At 36.4% G+C, this 25,607-nt stretch overlaps 1 protein-coding gene across 1 annotated transcript in view; it reads left to right on the top strand.

Annotated features, from left to right (window-relative positions):
- Positions 1–472: 472 nt before the first annotated feature.
- Positions 473–25,607, top strand: part of TECRL (trans-2,3-enoyl-CoA reductase like) — a 140,047-nt gene continuing 114,912 nt past the window's right edge. The window contains exon 1 of the mRNA XM_068975621.1: positions 473–706. Within this exon, the coding sequence (XP_068831722.1) occupies positions 473–706 (234 nt within the window). The remainder of the gene's footprint in view (positions 707–25,607) is intronic.

Raw genomic sequence — 25,607 nt, 5'->3', positions numbered from 1 at the left:
CAAAAAATGTGTTTATGTAACAATGTACTAAGTATTAGTACATTACTAACAGCAGCATAAGATATAAGATAGCAGTATGATAATTTTTAGTACATCTATATATGAATGCAAGAATAATTCATGTGTTTGAAAATTAGTTCATCCAGAATCCAGAGATCATAAAAACTTTTGTCTATTTCTTTCTTGCTTTGGAATTTCAGATACTACTGGCCATATTAAGAACCTGAGATAAAAGGAGAAAGCAAGAAATAATTTGAACGCTAGTAATCTACACTGCAGCAATTCACAATAGTGTGTTATATATAGAAAGAGATCAGTCATTGTTTTCAAGGCTGCTAAATAAAACTGAACTCTTGGAATGGCATGTCACTTGACCTTTCCAAGTTTCACCAGCAGTATTTAACTTGTTCAAAGGGAGCACACTTGCATGTGTCTTCTGTTGACAAGACAGCTTCTCCTGGTAGTTTGCAGAATGTTCAAAAGGCACAGGTCTCTTGCTTCAGAACGCAGGAGAGAGTTGATTTCTCCAAGAGCTACACGGTCCATACTGAAGGATGACATAAGAAATTTTCATTTTTTGTCACAATTTATACTCTCAGCAGGCCCTCTAAAATCAACGTCAGCAGTTAAACATACAAAAACTACTCACTTTGAGATTGAAATACTTGATGCTCAAACCAAAAAGCAGATATGTATTGTGGACAAGGTGAGTTTTATTTATTTATTTGAATTTCTCTTTTCTTACTCAAAGATCATTGATCAGTTGATTGCCACTGAAAAAGACTATACCAAAATGTATTTTTGGGTTTTCATATCAATTTTATGATGAGTAGGATGGATACTTTAGCATATACTTTAAATTATGTTTTGCATACTCTGTTTCTATAAAAGATAACCACTGCATCTTTCATTTTCAATTTAAAGGGTAGCTAATAATTATTAGGTTCTGGTTTTCTTCCTAACATTGGGGCCATTGTCAGGAGGCAAAATTTCAGTGCTCATCTTCTCAGCCTATGTGACATTTGCCTAGATTTTTCTCTTCATGCACTTCCTTGCATATTCAAATTTCCATATTTTTAACAGTGCTTGTAGAAAACAGCAGGCAAAAGGCACTAAATTTATTAAAATAATATTTAGCTTATGGGATAAAATCTAGCCATTTGAAAATTATTTAGAATTGATTTAATTGTCTACAGTGTTACAGTGTTTAGGAACTTAAATTACTGCTTAAAACTACAGAGTCTGAGTTCCTAAGAAGAATGTCTTGCTTAATATATCATTCTTCTATACTCACATCACTGATGTTTCACTAAGGAAAGATAAGATACATACTTCCCAGGTTAGAAAAATAACACACAAGTATATATGTGCATTGTAGATAGACGTGTATGTACAATCTTCCAATCATTTTCAATTTTTCTAAAGTTTGAAAAAAACATGAGTACTTCAGTTTATTATGGGAAAGACTGACATTTTATAAAACATTTATTTATTTTGCTCTAAAGACATGTTGAGTAAGTATTTTGCTATTGTTCTAAAATGAAAATTCAATCACTGATTCCATTTATCAATGCTCTAGCTATGTTTCTAGATAAGAGGAAAAGAGAAAAAACTATTTACTTGCTTTTAACTGCCAAGAACATAATATATACCTTCTTATTTAGTAATTAAACATTGTGACCAGTCTATTAGTTGGAAAATACTTCTATTTATAGGTAGAAATGAAAGACAGAACTTTTACAAGTTCATGCAGGTCATATGCGGAATGTATGAAATTGAAAACCTTTACTTCAGAATTCTAAATCATATTATTTCTCTATAGTACCACTAGAGTCATGTATAAATGATAAATATGCATTATAATATATATATTTTTGTATAATATATTTTAAACTTACAAACTTCAGGCATGTTACAATTTAAGTATTTCAGTAAAATGTTTGATTTTTTATATCATACAGTAGTAGGATAAATTTTGAAAATAAAAATACTATCTAGAAGTTGTTGATGTTTGTAGGTTCTCATTACTGAAAATTGAAAACTTACAAGGAAAATATAATAAAATTAAGGTGGAATAAAATAATAAATGGAATATATAATATTGGCCAAGGATTTCCAAAGACCATGATTCTAAAATGAGATGTTATTGTGTCTTTTCTGATATGTATCTAAACTTTGACATGAAATTTATTTTAAAGTAATGAGAAAATATTGAGCTACTAATTATTTCCCTACTACATTTAAATTTCCTATTATTGATATTTTTAACACACAGGGTTTTTTTTTAGGTATTAATTAAACTGCACAAAATTTAAGCATACAGAAAACCAGTATTCTTTTCAGATAAGGATTTTTTTCAGAATCTCACATTTGAACTCTAAGAGACCCAGTAATTGCATCTCCAATGGCAAATCTTTAGGGAAACTCATTAGGCTAGCTACAGGATTAATTTGGGATTCCTCACAGACTTTATTGCATAATAAACACCATCTGATGTTTAACTTGCTGCATCCAAATCTTTGACTTGTCAGTACAATGGGTTTTGTTTTGTCTTGTTTTAGTTTTGCAACTTGGTAAATTGTCTCATAATGATGGCAAGACATATAAAAGAAAATTAGTTTGCTAGTTTGCCTTATGATTGTAAACATGAAAAAATAGTGTTTCTTGTCTAACAGTTTTTTCTTAAACAAATTAACAGCTGTATTAATAGTAGGTCATGTTAATTGCCTCTCATTATACTTGGCTCTACCTAGTATATACAAATCGTGTTACTTAAAGTTGATCTCTGTCTTTCAGTAACTGTAATTAAAGTTAAAAAGTAGTAAAAGTTAAAGGTCATATATTTTGGAACTAAGCATATTGTGACCAAATACCTACTACATCAGTCATATCTATCAAACACTCAGGAAAACCACTGACGCACTGATCACGAGGACTGTTACTTAGAACATAGGTTATAAAATCTATTTTATAAGCCTATGGTGAAGAGTAAGAATAAGGTATGTAACACATTTAGCATAGTGTCTTGAACATAATAGGGAAAAGCAATATTTTTTTAGCTTAATAATCATTTGGAAGGAGAAATTTATTATGCCTACAAATCCAAGAAAAGATAAGTGATGGAACACTTGAAAGTTACCTATTGACATGATTTGTTATAATTTGTTATATATGAATTTTCAAATATGCATAAGATGTATGTATTTAGTAATATGTGCTGAACTCTAGTAGAAATTTTGTTGCATCTAGTAATTACAACTTTAACTGAGGAATGGGCAAACAATATTTGCTCAAGATATTCATAAAACAAAAATATTAAAAGAATTCTTTGGATTAAAGAAAACATTGAATCACATTCTTTTATCCATACACACAAACACCCCAGGAAATACAAATCCTTCTATTATCTTCTCCAGTTTCTATCTCATTTTTCTCATTACTTTCATTGTGGTCATGATGTCTGTCCACATTTTCCTCTTTTCATTCTATTTTAAACCCACTGCATTCAGGCATTTGCCTCCATCACTTCTCAGAACATGAACTTGCTGAGTTTCGCCAGTGAGGCAGTGATAAATACCTCACTAAATCCAAAGGTCAATTCTCATTCTTTACTTACTCAGTATATGGATACCATTTGCCATTGTTAACTACATCATCCTCCATAAAATATGTTTGATACTTGAGCTCTAGGAAAATACACATGCATTTTTAAAAAGACAATATCGGTCACCTCTTCCTTTTTTCTTGCTGCTTCTTTATTAACTGACTTATTAGATGTGGACTGTCACCAACTCAGTCATCAGGACTTTTATCCATGTTTAATCATTTACCTACGGAGTGCTGTAGCTTTAAATATCGTCTCTCTATTGATGACTCATAAACATGTAATCATAGCTTATCTTTTCCCCTGAAATGTAAATCCAATTATCATTGTGTCTATCTTCCGATCTATGTATATATGTATCTATGTAGCTATGTATTCATCCATCTCTCTATCCAGCTATTTGGATCTTTACTAGGTATCTCAAACTGAAGTATCTAAAACTGAGCACTTGATCTTCCTTGAAAATTTCTCCACAGGGTTTTCCAAATCAACAAGTAGCAACTACACCCTTCAAATAGGTCAGGCCAAACACTTAGAGGCATCATGAGTAGTCTCTTCATCTCACAGCCCACATACAATCCATCTTCTTCATGATACTTTCAAATATATCCAGACTGACATATTTTCACCACCTTTCCCACCAGCACTCCTAAATCTTTCCTCTGATCTGTCCTTAGCACATTCAATATATTCTCTACATAGCAACCAGAACTAGACTGTTAAATCATGTCAGAGAACATCATTCCCCACTCATAACTAGTCAATGTGTTCCTTTGAGTCTTTATTTCCTGTTACTTTTTCCTTGGGGCCTTTCCTGACTACCGACTTAAAACTGCAAAATCTGCTATTGTTCTTTATTACCCTTCCCTGTTCTACTTCTTTACTAAAACCTATTACTATCTGACATATTGTTTATTTTCCTTTTTTCATTTTGTTTATTATTTGGCCTAACCCTATTATGCTAGCTTCACAAAGTCAAGGATTTTTTTTTTTTTTCACTCCTGTTCTCTAACACTTGAAATGGTGTTTGGTTAAAAAAAAACAAACAAAAAAAACACTTTATTCAATTATTTGTTAAATAACTTAATGCCTGTTCAAGAGATATGTGGATTTGACGATTCACTCATGTTTAGCAGTGGTAGTTTTGGGATGGAGGAGTATGATATTTAAAAATATTGTTTTTTTACTCTTTTCTAAATCTAATTTGGGCTTCCCTTGTAGTTCAGTTGGTAAAGAATCTGCCTGCAATGTAGGAGACATAGATTCAATCCCTGGGTTGGGACAATCCCCTGGAGAAGGAAATGGCAACCCACTCCAGTATCCTTGTCTGGAAAATCTCATGAACAGAGGAGCCTGGTGAGCTGCAGTCCATGGGGTTGTAAAGAGTTGGACATGACTGAGTGACTAACACTTACTTAAATCTAATTACAAATCAAATAAGTGTAAATGTATTTATAGAAAAACATTTAATTAAATCATTTCATTGAATGCACAGATTACTCTTGGCTTGCTCCCAAAAAGATGTATAGAATTTAACTTTGTATTGTGTATAATTTACTAACAAATAGTCATATTCTGATTACAGAAGCTAACAAGCCTTTCATAAAAAGGCAATGTGTATGGGAATATTTAATTGGTATAGTTAATTCCCATGAATTATTAAACTGCAGATAATATGACTCTCTTGTTTTCCTTTAGTGGCTATCTGATTCTTTTTGCATCCCCGTGTGCTATAGACCATCAGGCTCCTCTGTCCAAGAGATTTTCCAGACAAAAATACTGGATTGGGTTGCCATTTTCTTCTCCAGGATATCTTCCTGACTCAGGGATTGAACCTGTGTCTTCTGAACTGGCAGGCAGATTCTTTACCACTGAGCCACCAGAAATGTCCAGTATGACTATTCGTGTGTATGTATGTTTGTGTGTGTGCGTGTGCATGTATGCTAAGTTGCTTCAATTGTGTTCAACTCTTTGTGACCCTGTGGACTGTAGTTCTATAGACTCCTTTATCCAAGGGATTTTCCAGGATACTGGAGTGGGTTGCCATGCCCTCCTTCAGGGCATCTTTCCTACCCAAGGATTGAACATGTGTCTTTTATGTCTCCTTCAGTGGGAGGCAGGCTGTTTACCACTAGCACCACTTGGGAAGCCAAGTATGACAATAAAGAATGATAAAAGTGAGAAGATTTAACAACTATTGTTAAATATAATTTTAAGCATTTTTTGAACATTAAAAATACAGATGAAAAGTACATTTTTAAAATTAGCAATGAGTAGTTTCTAGTTGCTAACTATTCCCATCTCACTTCTATTTTTTAAAATGTCAGAAGCTTATCTGGTGACAAGTGAATGATTCAAGAGCATGGAAAGAACTCTAAAAACTAGGCTTGTTAACATTTCCATTACCATCACATTCTTTTTTCTTTAATCTTTTCTCCAAGGAACTTGACCTCAAGAGACATCTATCTCTTATTTTGTATACTCTATGAAAAAATTGTCAAAAACTTTTTAAAGACTTCTTATGAATAAAATACTCAGTAATTCTGCAATCCTTTTAAAGGCAAAAATACCAGTGTTCACTAGAAAACTGTGAAGAAAATAATAGGCTAGTAAGAGTTCACAAAAATTGTACTTTTAATACTTAAGCTAGAAAATTTGAGAATTCTTAATGTCTGAATTTGCCACTTTTAATATTTTATCTTGGACATGTAATTTAGCATATGTTTGCCTTAATCTGCTAATCTGTAAAATGAGAATGACCCTTGCCTTAAAATGGTCTAATGGCAGTTTTCAGAATTTCATGCATATGCAAATACAAGTATCTTCCTGTTCTTCCATTCCTCCTCTTCTTTCTCCTTCTCTTGTTTTCTATTCCTTTCTCCTCTATTTTTTCACTCTCTTCTTCACATCCCTACTCTCTTTTTTCTTCTCTCCACTTTATCTCCTCCATTCAAGTTTATGAATTTTGAACTCAAATACACCATATTTTAGTACAAATTTGTCCTGCTTTTTTTTTCTCTTTTTCCTTGGATATAGTCCAATATATCTGTCCCTTATTATCTTTTTCTAGAAAAGTATCCAGATATTATTAATCTTCTCCCCCTGTATAGATGAAGAAAAATTGGCACTGGGAGTTGAAACAAACTTAGTGTGTTTTAGAACCAAACTTTGAATCTGGTCAATATACATTCTGTGGCTTGCTCTTAACTCCCATACACTATTATGTGGAAAATTATTGACCTGTACTAGCCAAAATTCTCATTTTCTATTTAATTTCATGATTAAAGCATCTGACTTCCAGTAAAATGTGTTTCAAGCCATTAGTCCTATTTTACAAGGATGTCTACTTGCCTTTCCACTTAACATAAAGAAAGACTCAAGTATATTAAAATATATTTTACAGGCTTCCCTGGTGGCTCAGACAGTAAAGATATATATACATAAAATAACATTAGTTAATATTCAAACCTAAAAACTAAAACTGCTTAAAATTTTCTCTAATAATAAAGACAAATTGTGTTTTATTTTTTAAAATTAAGAAATTGAATGGTTCCTCCCAAAAGAGGTAATTAGCATAATCATTTTGTATGAACCCATGGGATCCCCAGTGCCTACTCTTCTTTTATATATGATTGAGAATTCCATAATGCAGCATGAAGTTCTGATTTCAAAATAATCATTGTTTAATATTTTCTGCCCTGTCTTATATTTCTCTCAGAAAAGGTATACCTATCTTGTACATTTGTTCATGGTATGTAGTTCAAATATATAATGTGATTAAAGAGATAATTTAGTGCAATGATTTATGCCCTGAAGTCAGATATGTTTGTACCTGCATTTGAGCTTTGCAAATCATTGTCTTATCACCTTAACATATTACTTAACTATTCTGATTTTTAGTTTTTCAAGTAGGGTAAATATCAATCCAAAGTAGGGTAAACATCTATCTTCCAGGAGTATCTGTGGATTTTATATTTCTATGAAAAATGTTGTACCATGTGTGTCACATAGTTATTTGTCTGCAAATGAACATTATTTTAGATAGTGGTGATACATTTTAAAATATTATTCCAATGAAGTGGGAAAATAACTAAATTGATAATTTTTCATTATGACTGTAAAAATTTAGTCCTTTAAATGATAGTTATTATTATTCCTTTCTGAAATGATTAGTAAGAGCTTCCCTGATATTTCAGTCGGTAAAGAATCTTCCTGCAATGCAGGAGACCCCTGTTGGATTCCTGGGTCAGGAAGATTTGCTGGAGAAGGGATAGGCTACCCACTCCAGTATTCTTGGGTTTCCATTGTGCCTCAGCAGATAAGGAATTTGCCTACAATGTGGAAGACCTGGGTTCAATCCCTGGGTTGGGAAGATCCCCTGGGAAAGGGAAAAGCTACCCACTCCAGTATTCTGGCCTGGAGAATTCCATGGACTGTATAGTCCATCGGACTGCAAAGAGTCAGACACGACTGATTAGGAAGCATTAGAATTAGAAAGCATATTCACAGGCTCCCATCTATGCAGAATCAGTTTCTAGAAGTCTGTATCCCACCCTCATACTCCAAATTAATATGCATACTTATACTATGTTATACCATGAGAGATGCCAATAGATGTACAAGCATTTCCTGTCACTTTATTAGTAGAGAAAAAATTAATGCATTCTAGAAAACTATTCATGAATGACATTTACAAAGCTAATATACATTGTTGTAAATATTTAACTAATTTATGTCTACACATTTCAATTTTCCATTTGTATCACTGTTTACAGTAATGCTAAGATGTCATTTTTATATCCTAATATATGAGGTCATGATACTCCATTTAGAAAGTAAACATGGATGATTAGGTTTTAGAGGATGCCTCTAGAAATAAAATGGTTGAAATTTACCTGATTCAGTCATTCTCTCACTCTGTATTTTGACATTTTATAGTATCACAATCAAGTATCTATTGATCCAAAATATATTTATTGATATATGGTCCAGTGTTCTATTACATTTTCAAGATAATTCATTAATACAAACAGATACAATTCCTAATTTCATTGATTTAATTCTCTCCTGTGGGAGATGACACTGTAAAAATAATTTTACATGCAAAAATATATAGAATGTGAGAGGAAAAGCAAAGTAATTTGGGGTGGTAAACATAGGAAGATTACTTGGTCTGTTGAACAGGAAAATCTTCTTGGAGAAAAGGTGTTTATGTGTGACCCAGATAGTGAATAAAATGAGAAGTAGGAGGATAAGATAGACACTTAAGAAGCAGAAACAACGGTACATGTTGTTTGGTTGTCAAGAATGAGGGACAGGAAGGGTGTAGATATGATGTTAAAATAATAACATCTTTGAGCAAATGAAGATCCTGAAGATGAAAATCCCTTATGATAATACAGTGGAAGAAACAAATAGATTCAAGGGTTTAGCTCTGATGGAGTGCCAGAAGAACTATGGATGGAGGTTCATGACATTGTAGAGGAGGCAAGGATCAAGACCATCCCCAAGAAAAAGAAATGCAAAAAGGCAAAATGGTTGTCTGAGGAGGCCTTGGAAATAGCTAAGAAAAGAAGAGACGCTAAAGGCAAGGAGAAAAGGAAATATATACCCATTTGAATGCAGGTTTCCACAGAATAGCAAGGAGAGATAAGAAAGCTTTCCTCACTAATCAATGCAAAGAAACAGAGGGAAACAATAGAATAGGAAAGACGAGAAATCTCCTAGAAAATTAGAGATACTTCAGCAATATGTGAACCATGAACTCCCTGATGTTCAAGCTGGTTTTAGAAAAGGCAGAGGAAACAGAGATCAAATTGCAAACATCCGCTGGATCATGGAAAAAGCAAGAGAGTACCAGAAAAACATGTACTTCTGCTTTGACTATGCCAAAGCCTTTGACTGTGTGGATCGCAATAAACTGTGGAAAATTCTGAGATGGGAATAGCAAACCACCTAACCTGCCTCTTGAGAAATCTGTATGCAGGTCAGGAAGCAACAGTTAGAACTGGACATGGAACAACAGACTGGTTCCAAATAGGAAAAGGAGTTTGTCAAGGGTGTATATTGTCATCCTGCTTATTTAACTTATATGCATAGTACATCATGAGAAACGCTGGACTGGAAGAAACACAAGCTGGAATCAGGATTGCCGGGAGAAATATCAATAGCCTCAGATATGCAGATGACGTGACCCTTATGGCAGAAACTGAAGAGGAACTACAAAGCCTCTTGATGTAAGTGAAAGAGGAGAGTGAAAGTGTTGGCTTAAAGCTCAACATTCAGAAAACAAAAGATCATGGCATCTGGTCCCATCACTTCATGGGAAATAGATGGAGAAACAGTAAAAACAGTGTCAGACTTTATTTTTTTGGGCTCCAAAATCACTACAGATGGTGACTTCAGCCATGAAATCAAAAGACACTTACTCGTTGGAAGAAAAGTTATGACCAACCTAGATAGTATATTCCAAAGCAGAGACGTTACTTTGCCAACTAAGGTCCGCTTAGTCAAGTCTATGGTTTTTCCTGTGGTCATGTATGGATGTGAGAGTTGGACTGTGAAGAAGACTGAGCGCTGAAGAATTGATGCTTTTGAACTGTGGTGTTGGAGAAGACTCTTGAAGGTCCCTTGGACTGCAAGGAAATCCAACCAGTCCATTCTGAAGGAGGTCAGCCCTGGGATTTCTTTGGAAGAAATGATGCTAAAGCTGAAGCTCCAGTACTTTGGCCACCTCATGCGAAGAGTTGACTCATTGGAAAAGACTCTGATGCTGGGAGGGATTGAGGGCAGGAGGAGAAGGGGATGACCCAGGATGAGATGGCTGGATGGCATCACGGACTCGATGGACGTGAGTCTGAGTGAACTCCGGGAGATGGTGATGGACAGGGAGGCCTGGCGTGCTGCAATTCATGGGATCGCAAAGAGTCAGACACGACTGAGCAACTGAACTGAACTGAACTGAAAGGAGTATTTCATGCAAAGATGGACACACTAAAGGACAGAGATGGTATGGACCTAGAAGATGCAGACGACATTAAGAAGGGGTGGCAAGGATACATAGAAGAACTATACAAAATAGATTGTCATGACCCAGATAATCATGATAGTGTGATCACTCACCTAGAGCCAGACATCTTGGAATGCAAAGTCACATGAGCATTAGGAAGCATCACAAGGAAGAAAGCAACTGGAGGTGTTGAAATTCCAGTTGAGCTATTTCAAATGCTAAAAGATGATGCTGTGAAACTGCTGCACTCAATATGCCAGCAAATTTGGAAAATGCAGCAGTAGTCACAGGACTGGAAAAGGTCAGTTTTTATTCCAATCCCAAAGAAGGGCAATGCCAAAGAATATTCAAACTACCACACAATAGCACTAATCTCATACACTAGCAAAGTAATGCTCAAAATTCTCCAAGTCAGGTTTCAACAGTACTTGAACCAAGAACTTCCAGGTGTTCAAGCTAGATTTACAACCGGCAGGGGAACCAGATATCAAATTGCCAACATCTGCTAGAATCATCAAAAAAAGCAAAAAAGTTCCAGAAAAATATCTGCTTCTGTTTTACTGATTACACCAAAGCCTATGACTGTACATCACAACAAACTGTGGGAAATTCTTCAAGAGATGAGAATACCAGACCACTTTACCTGCCTCCTGAAAAATCTCTATGCAGGTCAAGAAGCAGCCGTTAGAATTGGACATGGAACTAGAGACTGGTTCCAAATAGGGAAAGGAGTACGTCAAGAATGTATATTGTCACCCTGTTTATTTAACTTATATGAAGAGTACTTCATGAGAAATGGTGGACTGGATGAAGCACAGCTGAAAAATATCAATAAGCTCAGATATTCAGATGACACCACCCTTATGGTAGAAAGGGAAGAGGAACTAAAGAGTCTTTTGATGAAGTGAAAGGGGAGAGTGAAAAAGCTGGCTTGTACAACATCAAATTCTGCTGGTAAAACACGTGTGCATATACGTTTATTTGTGTGTGCTGTTCTTCTGTTTCTTTGAGCAAACTCTGATCCTGATCCTCAAATTTATTATTCCTACTTATTTAGAAACAATTTGTAATTCTTTGATGTAGTTTACTTTATTATCTTTGTTTATTTAATTGAAATAAAGTTGACTTACAAAAAAAAAAAAACCCTCAACTTTCAAAAAACAGAGATTGTGGCATCAAGTCCCATCATTCATGGCAAATAGATGGGGAAACAATGGACACAGTGACAGACTTTATTTTCCTGGACTCCAAAATCACTGCAGATGGTGACTGCAGCTGTGAAATTAAAAGACATTTGCTCCTTGGAAGGAAAGCTCTGACGAACTTACACAGCATATTAAGAAGCAGAGACATTTCTTTGCCGACAAAGGTCCACCTAGCCCAAGTTAAAAATTTTCCAGTAATCATGTATGGATGTGAGAGTTGGACTATAAAAAAAGCCAGACACAGAAGAATTGATGCTTTTGAACTGTGGTGTTGGAGAAGATTCTTGAGAGTCCGTTGGACTGCAAGGAGATCCAACCAGTCAAATCTAAAGGAAATCACTCCCTTGGTTTTCGCTGGAAGGACTCATCAGTTTTTACTTCCTGGGGATCTTCAGTTTGCATTATAATGACTCATCAGCTGAAGCTCTAATACTTTGGCTACCTGATGTGAAGAACTGATTCATTGGAAAAGACTGTGATGCTGGGAAAGATTGAAGGCAGGAGGACAAGGGGATGACAGAGGATGAGATGATTGGATGGCATCACTGACTGGATGGACACGAGTTTGAGCATGCTTTGAGAGTTGGTGATGGTGAAAGATCGTTGTTGAATTACGATGCCGGGATTCTTGGTCCCCGGAGAAGAATTCAATCCAGGGCCAGAGACGAGCCTTGATCACTCAGAGCTTTTTGTAACAAAGTTTTATTAAAGAATAAAGGAGATAGAGAAATCTTCTGACATAGGCATCAGAAGAGGGCAGAAAGAGCACCCCCTTGCTAGTCTTTAGCTGGATGTTATATAGTCATCAGCAGTCTGTTAATGAAAGAAAGGAATGTCTCAAAACTTAGAATGGCACCAGGCCCCCAGGCCCCTCACACATAAGATGTATTTTGGGATAATCTTGGCTCCAAATGGTTCATCTTGGGCCATAAAAGGATTAACTTGAATCTTGAAGAAGGGCAGAGTACCATACAAACTGTCATTTACATAGATTAGAGGAACAATATCGGAGTATAACATACTGGTTTATCAAGTAGGTTCTGAGCCAAAAGGTGGAACCAACTTGAAGACAGAGTTTGGGGTAAATGCATAGTACATTAGCATAGCTTAAGATGAACATTTCCATAAGAAAAAGGCATTGGTTAACATTAGGTGAAACCAGGTGGCATGGCAACACAGAATTTTAAGAGAAAACTCTTTTTAAATTTATATAGAGAAGGAAAAAAAAAATGCTAGTTTGTTTCCTCCTGACGCTTAAGGGAGATAAAAATGTCTGACACTTGCAGGCTATTCTCTCCATTTGGAGACCCCTGGCCTTGGTGGGCTGTTGTCCATGGGGTCACAAACAGTAGAACACAACTGAGTGACTGAACTGATTGAATGTTTATTGTGGATTTTCATGTTTGCTATTAGTTTGCTTTCTTATTATTTTTCAGACTAGTTGAGAGTAAGGGAGCAAGCAAACACTCAAGTTTATACATTTTAAATTGGAGAACTTTGGGAGATAACCAGTAAGCAGTTGTGTTTGAAGATGTAGAACTCAGGACAGTGGTCCTGATGAAATATATTAAACTGAGGATTAGAATCATATAGGCAGTCTTTGTAGCCTTTTGAGTAGAGAATATAAAATTAAGAAAGAACAATGTGATTGATTGGAAGGGAAAAGGATCAACTGTAGAAAACTAAGAATTCCAAAATGTAAAGATTTTAAATAAGGAGATGAAGAAGATTTTAAATAAAGATATAAATGAAGAGAAGGCTCCAGAGATTTAGAAGAAATATGTCAAATGTTATATAACAGAAGAATAAGAAAAAATTGATTTGAGAAAAAAATTGATTACAGATCAGTAGAGTCAAATGCAGCTAAGTAAAATTTGGCCTTGGATTGCAGAATGAAGCAGGGAAAAGACTAATAGAGTTTTGCCAAGAAAGTGCACTGGTCATAGCAAACACCCTCTTCCAACAACACAAGAGAAGACTCTACACATGGACATCACCAGATGGTCAACACTGAAATCAAATTGATTATATTCTTTGCAGCCAAAGATGGAGAAGCTCTATACGGTCAGCAAAAACAAGACCAGGAGTTGACTGTGGATCAGATCATGACTCCTTATTGCCAAATTCAGACTTAAACTGAAGAAACTTGGGAAAACCACTAGACCATTCAGGTATGACCTAAATCAAACTCCTTATGATTATACAGTGGAAGTGAGAAATAGATTTAAGGGCCTAGATCTGATAGATAGAGTGCCTGATGAACTATGTATGGAATGAGGTTCATGACATTGTACAGGAGACAGGGATCAAGACCATCCCCATGGAAAAGAAATGCAAAAAAGCAAAATGGCTGTCTGGGGAGGCCTTACAAATAGCTGTGAAAAGAAGAGAAGCAGAAAGCAAAGGAGAAAAGGAAAGATATAAGCATCTGAATGCAGAGTTCCAAAGAATAGCAAGAAGATAACAAAGCCTTCCTCAGCGATCAATGCAAAGAAATAGAGGAAAACAACAGATTGGGAAAGACTAGAGATCTCTTCAAGAAAATTAGATATACCAAGGGAATATTTCAAGATAGTCATGATCAAGTGATCACTAATCTAGAACCAGACATCTTGGAATGTGAAGTCAAGTGGGCCTTAGAAAGCATCACTACAAATAAAGCTAGTGGAGGTGATGGAATTCCAATTGAGCTGTTTCAAATCCTAAAAGATAATGCTGTGAAAGTGCTGCCAGCAAATTTGTAAAACTCAGCAGTGGCCACAGGACTGGAAAAGGCCAGTTTTCATTCCAATCCCAAAGAAAGGCAATGCCAAGAATGCTCAAACTACCAGACAAATGTACTCATCTCACATGTTAGTAAAGTAATGCTCAAAATTCTCCAAGCCAGGCTTCTGCAATACATGAACCGTGAAATCCCTGATGTTCAAGCTGGTTTTAGAAAAGGCAGAGGAACCAGAGATCAAATTGCCAACATCCGCTGGATCATGAAAAAAGCAAGAGAGTTCCAGAAAAACATCTATTTCTGCTTTATTGACTATGCCAAAGCCTTCGACTGTGTGGATCACAATAAACTGTGGAAATTTCTGTGAGAGATGGGAATACCAGACCACCTGACCTGCCTCTTGAGAAATCTTTATGCAGGTCAAGAAGCAACAGTTAGAACTGGACATTAAACAACAGACTGGTTCCAAATAGGAAAAGGAGTACGTCAAGGCTGTATATTGTCACCCTGCTTATTTAATTTATATGCAGAGTACATCATGAGAAACGCTGGACTGGAAGAAACACAAGCTGGAATCAAGATTGCTGGGAGAAATATCAATCACCCTCAGATATGCAGATGACACCACCCTAATGGCAGAAAGTGAAAAGGAGCTGAAAAGCCTCTTGATGAAAGTGAAAGAGGAGAGCGAAAAAGTTGGCCTAAAGCTCAACATTCAGAAAACGAAGATCATGGCATCCGGTCCCATCACTTCATGGGAAATAGACGGGGAAACAGTAGAAACAGTGTCAGATTTTATTTTTGTGGGCTCCAGAATCACTGCAGATTGTGACTGCAGCTATGAAATTAAAAGACACTTACCCCTTGGAAGAAAAGTTATGACCAACCTAGATAGCATATTCAAAAGCAGAGACATTACTTTGCCGACTAAGGTCCGTCTAGTCAAGGCTATGATTTTTCCTGTGGTCATGTATGGATGTGAGAGTTGGACTGTGAAGAAGACTGAGCGCCGAAGAATTGATGCTTTTGAACTGTGGTGTTAGAGAAGACTCTGGAGAGTCCCTTGGACTGCAACCAGATCCAACCAGTCCATTCTGAAGGGGATCAGCCCTGGGATTTCTTTGGAAGGAATGATGCCAAAGCTGAAGCTCCAGTACTTTGGCCACCTCATGAGAAGAGATGACTCATTGGAAAAATCTCTGATGCTGGGAGGGATTGGGGGCAGGAGGAGAAGGGGACGATCAAGGAAGAGATGGCTGGATGGCATCACGGACTCGATGGACGTGAATCTGAGTGAACTCCGGGAGATGGTGATGGACAGCCTGGCGTGCTGCGATTCATGGGGTCTCAAAGAGTCAGACACAACTGAGCGACTGAATGGAATGGAAAAGAGAGGAATGCTGTAAGTGTCCCATATATTAAAGTTTTCAGCATTAATTGCTGATTTTAATGAGACCACTTTAGATACAGTAATTTGGGGGGAATCTAGTCTGGAATCGTACTGCCAAGCAATGTAGAATAAAAATTTTTATTCTTTGGGGGAGAGGGGAGGGGTTCTTGAAAAATATACTTGTCTTAACTCTATTCTTCAACTTTGTACTCTTAGTTCAATTCATACACTTGGGATTATCTTCTACATTTTCTTTCTACTCCATGTTGCAATATTCTACACTACTCAGCTATCCCAAAATAGTCTTATAATTTGCATTGTTTCACTTTTGATCAAATTTGATTCATGTCCCTGGAGTGTACTGTCACAATATTATGTCTAATTCACATTCATTCTTCATGGTTCAACTGAGACAACCACCATTTCATGTGCTAGTATTATATCCTATAAGCAGATGTGTTCTTTGTCCCAATAATAATTATTTGAAATCTCCATTCATTTCATTTCAGTTCAGTTGAGTCGCTCAGTTGTGTCCGACTCTTTGTGACCCCATGAATCGCAGCACGCCAGGCCTCCCTGTCCATCACCATCTCCCGGAGTTCACTCAGATTCACGTCCATCGAGTCCGTGATGCCATCCAGCCATCTCTTCCTTGATCGTCCCCTTCTCCTCCTGCCCCCAATCCCTCCCAGCATCAGAGATTTTTCCAATGAGTCATCTCTTCTCATGAGGTGGCCAAAGTACTGGAGCTTCAGCTTTGGCATCATTCCTTCCAAAGAAATCCCAGGGGTGATCTCTTTCAGAATGGACTGGTTGGATCTGGTTGCAGTCCAAGGGACTTTCAAGAGTCTTCTCTAACACCACAGTTCAAAAGCACCAATTCTTCAGAGCTCAGCTTGCTTCACAGTCCAACTCTCACATCCATACATGACCACTCGAAAAACCATAGCCTTGACTAGACTGACATTTGTTGGCAACATAATGTCTCTGCTTTTGAATATGCTATCTAAGTTGGTCATGGCTTTTCTTCCAAGGAGTAAGCATCTTCTAATTTCATGGCTTATGTAAGCTAGTAGTTGGGACTGAGCATTTGTACCTATCTTAACAATTTGAAAAATTGATTTTGTGCTTGTCCAATCAAATAATCTTTTTGAAATGAGGATTGTATCTGGTATATCAGTGTTTAATTTTATAACAACTTAGTTTCATTTTATTTTACAAATGAATTAGTCCACAGCAAAGAAGAAATTTTTCAGAAGTGATACTTTATCCCACATAGTTTGGGAAGCACTAAACAAGATGACATGAAAGTGATCATTTCAACCCTGCCATCATTTAAGCAGATCAAATCACCTGAATGCTATTTTATAATATATGTATCCTGGATGCAAAATTAGAACTTGCCATATTCAGGTTCTTCCTGGATTTCTTTCCAAAGATCACAATTTCTTGAAAGGCAAAGTAAAATAATAACTCTCAAAGGTTTGTGTTGTAAATATAGAACTAAACTTGTGGCTAAAATGACAAAATTTTAGACAAATACAAGTAAATGATTGGTGTTTCTCTTGGAAATTTAAAGATCAGATGAAAATAGAAATACTAACCATTTAAGGAAGAAAATTTGGAGGATTATATTGTGCAATTAAAACAGAACCTATTTCCTATTAATTCAAGACTGAATGAGGAAAGTTAATAGTTGGAATCATATGTTTAATAAGACAGACAACATTTTCTTCACAGAACATAGCTGTGAAATGGTAACTATATTTTAGCAAGATGTGTAAAAGTGAGAGCGTTATAGCTACTTTGTTATTTAAACTAGACAAAGTTACTTTATGAGTGGCTACTATAGTTTAGATTAGTTACACGGGGTTGAAAATTAAACACATTTCTTTACTCTGATATGAATGAGAGAGATTAGACATTTTTAAAACAAATTACACTATGGCAAAAAAACATAGGAGAGTTTAGCCCAAATTATACTAAGAAAGCTGAAAAGAGAATACTTCTCATCTGAGGGATGTTTAAGTGGTGAGGATAAGAATTCATTGGAAGAAGGGACTCAAATATATATATATATGAGAAAATCAGAAAAGTTTATTTAAACCAGGGATAACCAATAGGACTAGAATTGAATGAGTCTGATCCAGTAATGACCACCTGGGACATTGTTAACAAGGGTAGGATTAGTAGGAAATTGGTAATGGCTGACATTTCTTAAGCAGTTTTATTGAGATATAATTGCCATATAACAAATGACATACTTAAAATATATAATAAGTTTGACATATGGATATATTCATGAGATGATCACCACAGTCAAGATAGTGAACATATTCATTCATCACCATCAAAAGCTTTTTTGTGCCTTTTTTTCTTCCCTCCCGCTTCTTCCTGCAACCCCAATTCCCACGCAACCTCTAATGTGCTGTTACTATAAATTTGTTTTATTTTTTCACAGGTTCTGTGTAAATTGAATCATATATTGTTTCTGGCCTGGGTTCTTTCCTTCAGAGTAGTTATCTGGAGATTTGCCCAGGTTCTTGTGGGTGTTAGTTGATAGCTTTTCTTTTCATTGTTGAGTAGTATTCCAGTGTACAGATATACCACAGTTTATCCATTGGCTTCTTGTGGTTACTTGGGTTGTGTCTACTTTTTGACTTAAGAGCTTAATATGTTTTTTTAGTACTTACTTTGCGCCAAATACCCTTCTAAGTGGTGGTGGTAGTAAAGAACACGCCTGTAATGTAGGTGACATAAACAGAAGCAGGTTCGATCATTGGGTTGGGAAGATCCCCTGGAGGAGGTCATAGCAACCCACTCCAGTAATCTTGTCTAGAGAATCCCATGGACAGAGGAGGCTGGGGGCTATAGCCCATGGGGTCACAAAGAATCAGACATGACTGAGTGACTGAGTACACGTGCATGAGGCAAGCACTGTCCCTCCTTGTTGATGAGCAACTGAAGCACCGTGTGGCCAAGTAAACTGCCCACGATCATGCATCTGTTAAAAGAAAGAACTAGGATTCAAACCTAGACAGCATGATTCTAGCTAAAGGATATTCTCTAGACAAGAAACACAAAAAGGGTGTATAAACTTGAACCCAAAACAATAAAGTAAATGGCAATGGGATCATGCTGCTGCTACTGCTGCAAAGTCGCTTACTTATCAATAATTACCTTAAATGTAAATGGGTTGAATGCCCCAGCCAAAAGTCAAAGACTGGCTGAATAGATACAAAAACAAGACCCCAATATATGTTGTCTACAAGAGATCCACCTCAAAACAGGGCCACATAGAGACTGAAAGTGAAGGGCTGGAAAAATATTTTCCATGCAAATAGAGACCAAAAAAAAAGCAGGAGTGGCAATACTCATATCAGATAAAATAGACTTTAAAACAAAGGCTGTGAAAAGAGACAAAGAGGGCCACTACATAATGATCAAAATATCAATCCAAGAAGAAGATATAACAATTATAAATACATATGCACCCAACACAGGAGCACCACAATACGTAAGACAAATGCTAACAAGTATGAAAGGGGAAATTAACAATAACACAGTAATAGTGGCAGATCTTAATACTCCAATCACACCTATGGATAGATCAACTAAACAGAAAATTAACAAGGAAACACAAATCTTAAATTATACAATAGACCAATTAGACCTAATTGATATATATAGGACATTTCACCCCAAAACATGAATTTCACCTTTTTCTCAAGTGCACACGGAACCTTCTCCAGGATAGATCACATCCTGGGACATAAATCTAGCCTTGGTAAATTCAAAAAAAAATTCAAATCATTCCAAGCATCTTTTTTGATTACAATGCAGTAAGATTAGATCTCAATTACAGGAGAAAAACTATTAAAAATTCCAACTTATGGAGGCTGAACAACACGCTGCTGAATAACCAACAAATCAGAGAAGAAATCAAAATATGCATAGAAATGAATGAAAATGAAAACACAACAACCCAAAACCTGTGGGACACTGTAAAAGCAGTACTAAGGGGAAAGTTCATAGCAATACAGGCATACCTCAAGAAACAAGAAAAAAGTCAAATAAATAACCTAACTCTATACCTAAAGCAACTAGAAAAGGAAGAAATGAAGAAACCCAGGGTTAGTAGAAGGAAAAACCTATTTTTAAAAAATATGTATAGTAAAATACATTCACATATGTAGGGTTGAAAGAACAACTTCTCAGAAGAATAGTTAGCATAACAAAGGAAAAGAGACAGAAAAGTAATAAGCAAGGTTTCTGGCCCTATGTAATTAAGTTCATGGTGTGATGCTGCAGAAAGAGTGAACTGAGAAAACAACAGTAGATGGTGTGGGTGGGACTGATGGTATGGGTGGAGGCCTACATGCCTTGCAAGGCATCTGGACTTCTTATTCTCTTTCAAACCAGAGGATAATGTTTTCAGATCTGCCAATTGGAAAATTAAACCTGGCAACCTTGTGAAAGATAGTGAATAGTAGAAAGACTGAAAACAGAGAGTGCAGTAAAACTGAGAAGTAAATCTTTTCTCAACCTGTTCAGAACCAACATGGGAGATAAATTGACATCAGGGGATCTGCTTAGGCTTTGAGGATACTCAGCCACCTCTCACATGTAACTGGCTTGTGACACTGGGCAATGACCTTGTTTCTTTTCCCTTATACTTAACTGACACAAGTTATCCGATTGGAGGCACCTGAACATATACCACCTTCTATGAGGAATTTTCAGAAGGAAATGGCTATGGCTTAGTGCCTTGAATAAAGTAGGACACAGCTAACAAAATTTGGATATTTACAAATTTAGTACTATGAGAATTCTCAAATCAGTTAAATATACTAAAACCCATAAAATTAAGGAAGGCTTAACAACAGATTTATATTGAAAGAAAAGTATGTAAGTATGTGTATTCCCCGTTTGAGGAATAAGTATAAAACAATTCAAATAAATATAAATCATTGGGCACATCTTTAGGTTACACTTGAACCTTTAAGCAATATATATACATATATATACACATATATATTTCTAATTTAATCTTTACTGAATATCATTCATATAACAAAATACAATAATTATGCAGTGAACATAGAGTAGTTTCTATCAAATGTTGTACAGCCATACAAGTTAAACAAATATATGGATCCAGTTTCAATAGAGTAGAATGTGATATTATAAGTGAAAGGAATATATTATTACCATGTTATTTCAGTTTAATGCTGTTTCACTGGGATTTTACTGTTTGGATTTGTAATAAATTAAGGCAATCTCTCTAGATGTAAATATGTTATGAATTTGTCAAATTAACACTAGTTATGTGGAGCACATGGTGCCAGATGGTAAGTTGAGTTTCAACAGACTAAGAGGGAAACTGAAATAGAGTTTAGTATTCACAGGCCCTTGAAGAAGGATCCAGCAGGCCTCAAGGGACTACATTGCAGAGTACAATGAGAGAGAGACAGGACCTGGGCACATGCCTTTATTATGGTCCATGAATGGAGTAATTTAGGGTTTCTGCACTAAAGCCAAATTGGTCAATTCAAACAAAAATAGTGGGGCTTTGGTAAAACCTGTGGGGAGCTTATCTAAGGAGCACATAGGAGGAGGGCTTAGCAGGTAGGTGAGACTGTTATCAGAGTAGCTGTGGGGAAGTCACATCAGAAACTTAAAACTTACTTGTGACTTTGAGGGCTGTTACTGAGGGCATCCGAATGCTTGATGGGTAAGTTTAAGGTTACTGCAGTCTGCTTGGTCAAACAATACACAAGACCAGGCAGCAAAACGATGAAGTGACTTAGCTAAAACCAACAAAATCTGAAAATGTACATGCTGTAGTAATAATGAGAAAGTTCACAGTGAAGCAATTTTTGGTTCTTTCATATTCTAACAATTCAAACAAAATAGATAAAGCCTGTGTTTACAAAATGTATTTATGGGAAATATTTTGATATGACGTTTTTAGGCTTTTATTTTTTTTATTTTTCAAAGAAATTAAAGGAAATTGAATTTTAAGTACGTATCTTGTCCAGATTAAAATTTTATTGTACTTTTTAGTAGCTTGAAAAGTAACTGACAAATTGTTAACTGACTCGTTGCTGTGATCTTAATGTTATTTAAATATAACAGATTTAATTGTTCCTTTTACTGACCTCACTGCTCAAAGTTATTTAGTGACAACTTTCTTTCCTGTAGCTATCATTATACCATAAATATTTTTAAAATGAGTGATAATTTAAGGCAACATTAAGAAATGAACATTCTATTTTTTAAATATATTTTAAATTATCTAAAGGCCTAAGGTAATTAAGGCTAAAGGCTTCGACAGTACGTGAATCATGAAATTTCAGATGTTCAAGATGCATTTAGAAAAGGCAGAAGAACCAGAGATCTCCTTTCCAACATCCATTGGATCCTCAAAAAAGCAAGAGAATACCAGAAAAAACATCTACTTCTGCTTTATTGATTATTCCAAAGCCTTTGACTATGTGGATCATGAGAAACTGGACAATTCTTCAAGAGATGGGAATAGCAGACCATCTTACCTGCCTCCTGAAAAATCTGCATGCAGGTCAAGAAACAACATTTAAAACCAGGCATGGAACAGAGTGGTTCCACATTGTGAAAGGAGTACGTCAATGCTGTATATTGCCAACCTGCTTGTTCAACTTATATGCAGAGTACATTATGAGAAATGCCAGGTTGGATGAAACACAAGCTAGAATCAAGATTGTGGGAGAAATATCAATTATCTCAGATACCCAGATGACACCACCTTGATGGTGGAAAGTGAAGAAGTAAAGAGCTTCTTGATGAAGGTTAAAGAGGAGAATGAAAAAGATGGGTTAAAACTCAACATTCAAAAAATTAAGATCATGGCATTGGGTCCCATCACTTTATGGCAAATAGATAGGAAAATAATTGAAACAGTGACAGATTTTATTTTGGGGATCTTCATAATCACTGAAGATGGTGACTGCAGCCATGAAATTAATAGACATTTGCTCCTTGGAAGAAATTTTATGACCAACCTAAACAACATATTAAAAAGTAGAGACATTACTGTGCCGAAAAAGGTCCATTTAGTCAAGGCTATGGTTTTTCCAGTAGTCATGTATGGATGTGAAATTCGGACTACAAGAAAGCTGATCACCAAAAATTGATGCTTTTGAACTGTGGTGTTGGAGAAGACTCTTGAAAGTCCCCTGGACTCTAATGAAATCAAACCAGTCAACTCTAAAGAAAATCAGTCCTGAATGTTCATTGGAAGGACTGATACTGACGCTGAAACTCCCATACTTTGGCCACCTAATGGGAAGAACTGACTCATTTGAAAAGAGCCTGATGCTGGGAAAAATTGAAGGCAGGAGGAGAAGGGGATGACCCAGGATGAGATGGTTGCATGGCATCACTGACTCGATGGACATGAGTTTGAGCATGCTCTTTGAGTTGGTGATGGACAGGGAAACCTAGTGCGCTGCAGTCCAGGGGTCGCAAAGAGGCAGATATGACTGAGTGACTGAACTGAACTGAAAGGCTTAAGGTAGAAAAGACTGAAGGAACAATATTGCAGGAAGTGAAAACTGATTTTTATATTACATTAAGATTTGTATTATCTTTCTAACACAAGTTTTTGGTGCATGTTTGTACTTTTGGGGGTCTTCAGTTTGCATTATAATAAACAAAGGAAAGATGGAATTCATATTTTTACTAAAATTTGTATAGTGGCAGATTCTAAGCTCCACATAGTCCTAAATTATATATAAGCATGTGATTTAGAGTCATGTATATTTACAATGCATCTTCCCAGATAGCTCAGTGAGTAAAGAATCTGTCTGCAATGCAGAAGACACAAGAGACTCAGGTTAGATCCCTGGGCTGGGAAGATCATCTGGAGAAGGACATGGCAACCCACTCCAGTATTCTTGCCTGAAGAATCCCATTGACAGTGGAGCCTGACAGACTACAGTCCACTGGATCACAAAGAATCAGACAGGAATTAAGTGACTGAGCCGAGCACAGTACAGTATATCATATCCTTCTTTATGCTATAAAAATGATGCTATTTGAATGGCTACATGAAAAGAGATCAAAAGTTTGGAGGTGATCATTATTTGAAGATGATACTACCCTTAAAATGTTTCAGTTGACTACTATTCAAATACCTACAAGAATATCTTCAGTTCCGTCACTCAGTCATGTTCAGTTCTTTGTGACACCATGGACTGCAGCACATCAGCCCTCCCTGTCCATCACCAACTCCTGGAGGTTATTGAAATTTTTGTCTATTGAGGTTATTGATATGTCTCCCGGAAATCTTGATTCCAGCTTGTGCTTCATTCAGTCCAGCATTTCTCATGATGTACTCTGCACAGAAATTAAACAAGCAGGATGACAATATACAGCTTTGACATATTCCTTTCCCTATTTGGAACCAATCTATTGTTCCATGTCCAGTTCTAATTGTTGCTTCTTGTCCTGCACACAGATTACTCAGGATGCAGGTCAGGTGATCTGGTATCCCCATTTCTTTCAGAATTTCCCACAGTTTGTTGTGATAAACACAGTCAATGCTTTCGCTTAGTGAATGAAGCAGTAGATGTTTTCTGGAACACTCTTGCTTTTTTGATGATTCGACAAATGTTGGCAATTTGATCTCTGGTTCCTCTGCCTTTTCTAAATACAGCTTGAACATCTGGAAGTTCACGGTTCACATACTATTGAAGCCTGGCTTGGAGAATTTTGGCATTACTTTACTACTGTGTGAGATGAGTGCAATTGTGCCATAGTCTGAACATTCTTTGACATTGCCTTTCTTTGGGATTGAAATGAAAACTGACTACTTCCAGTCCTGTGGCCAGTGTTGTTTTTTAAAATCTGCTGGCATATTGAGTGCAGCACATTCACAGAATCATGTTTTAGGGTTTGAAACAGTTCAATTGGAATTCCATCACCTCCACTAGCTTTGTTCCTAGTGATGTTTCCTAAGGCTCACTTGACTTCTCATTCCAGGATGCCTGGCTCCAGGTTAGTGGTCACACCATGATGGGCTTCCCTGGTGGCACAGACAGTAATGCATCTGCCTGCAATGCTGGAGACCTGTGTTCAATCCCTGGGTCAGGAAGATCCCCTGGAGAAGGAAATAGCAACCCACTCCAGTACTCTTGCCTGGAAAATTCCATAGACAGAGGAGCCTTGTAAGCTACAGTCCATGGGGTCGCAAAGAGTCAGACATGACTGAGCTACTTCACTTCTTCATCATGATTATCTGGGTCACTAGGATCTCTTTTGTGTAGTTCTTCCATGTATTCTTGCCACCTCTTCTTAATCTCTTCTTCTGTTAGGTCAATACCATTTCTGTCCTTTATTGTGCCCACCTTTGCATGAAAATTTTCCTAGGCATCTCTAATTTTCTTGAAGAGATCGCTAGTCTTTCCCATTCTATTGTTTCCCTCTAATTCTTTGCACTGATCACTGAGGAAGGCTTTCTTATCTTTCCTTGCTATTCTTTGGAACTCTGCATTCAAATGGGTATATCTTTCCTTTTCTCCTTTGCCTTTCACTTCTCTTATTTTCTTAGCTATTTGGAAGGCCTCTTCAAACAACCATTTTTCATTTTTGCATTTCTTTTTTCTTGGGGGTGATCTTGATCCCTGCCTCCTATACAA

This window comes from Capricornis sumatraensis, chromosome 7 (genome assembly GCF_032405125.1).
Source record: "Capricornis sumatraensis isolate serow.1 chromosome 7, serow.2, whole genome shotgun sequence".
NCBI lineage: Eukaryota > Metazoa > Chordata > Mammalia > Artiodactyla > Bovidae > Capricornis > Capricornis sumatraensis.
The sequence above is the reverse complement of the archived record's forward strand: the minus strand, read 5'-3'. Positions and strand labels throughout refer to the sequence as shown.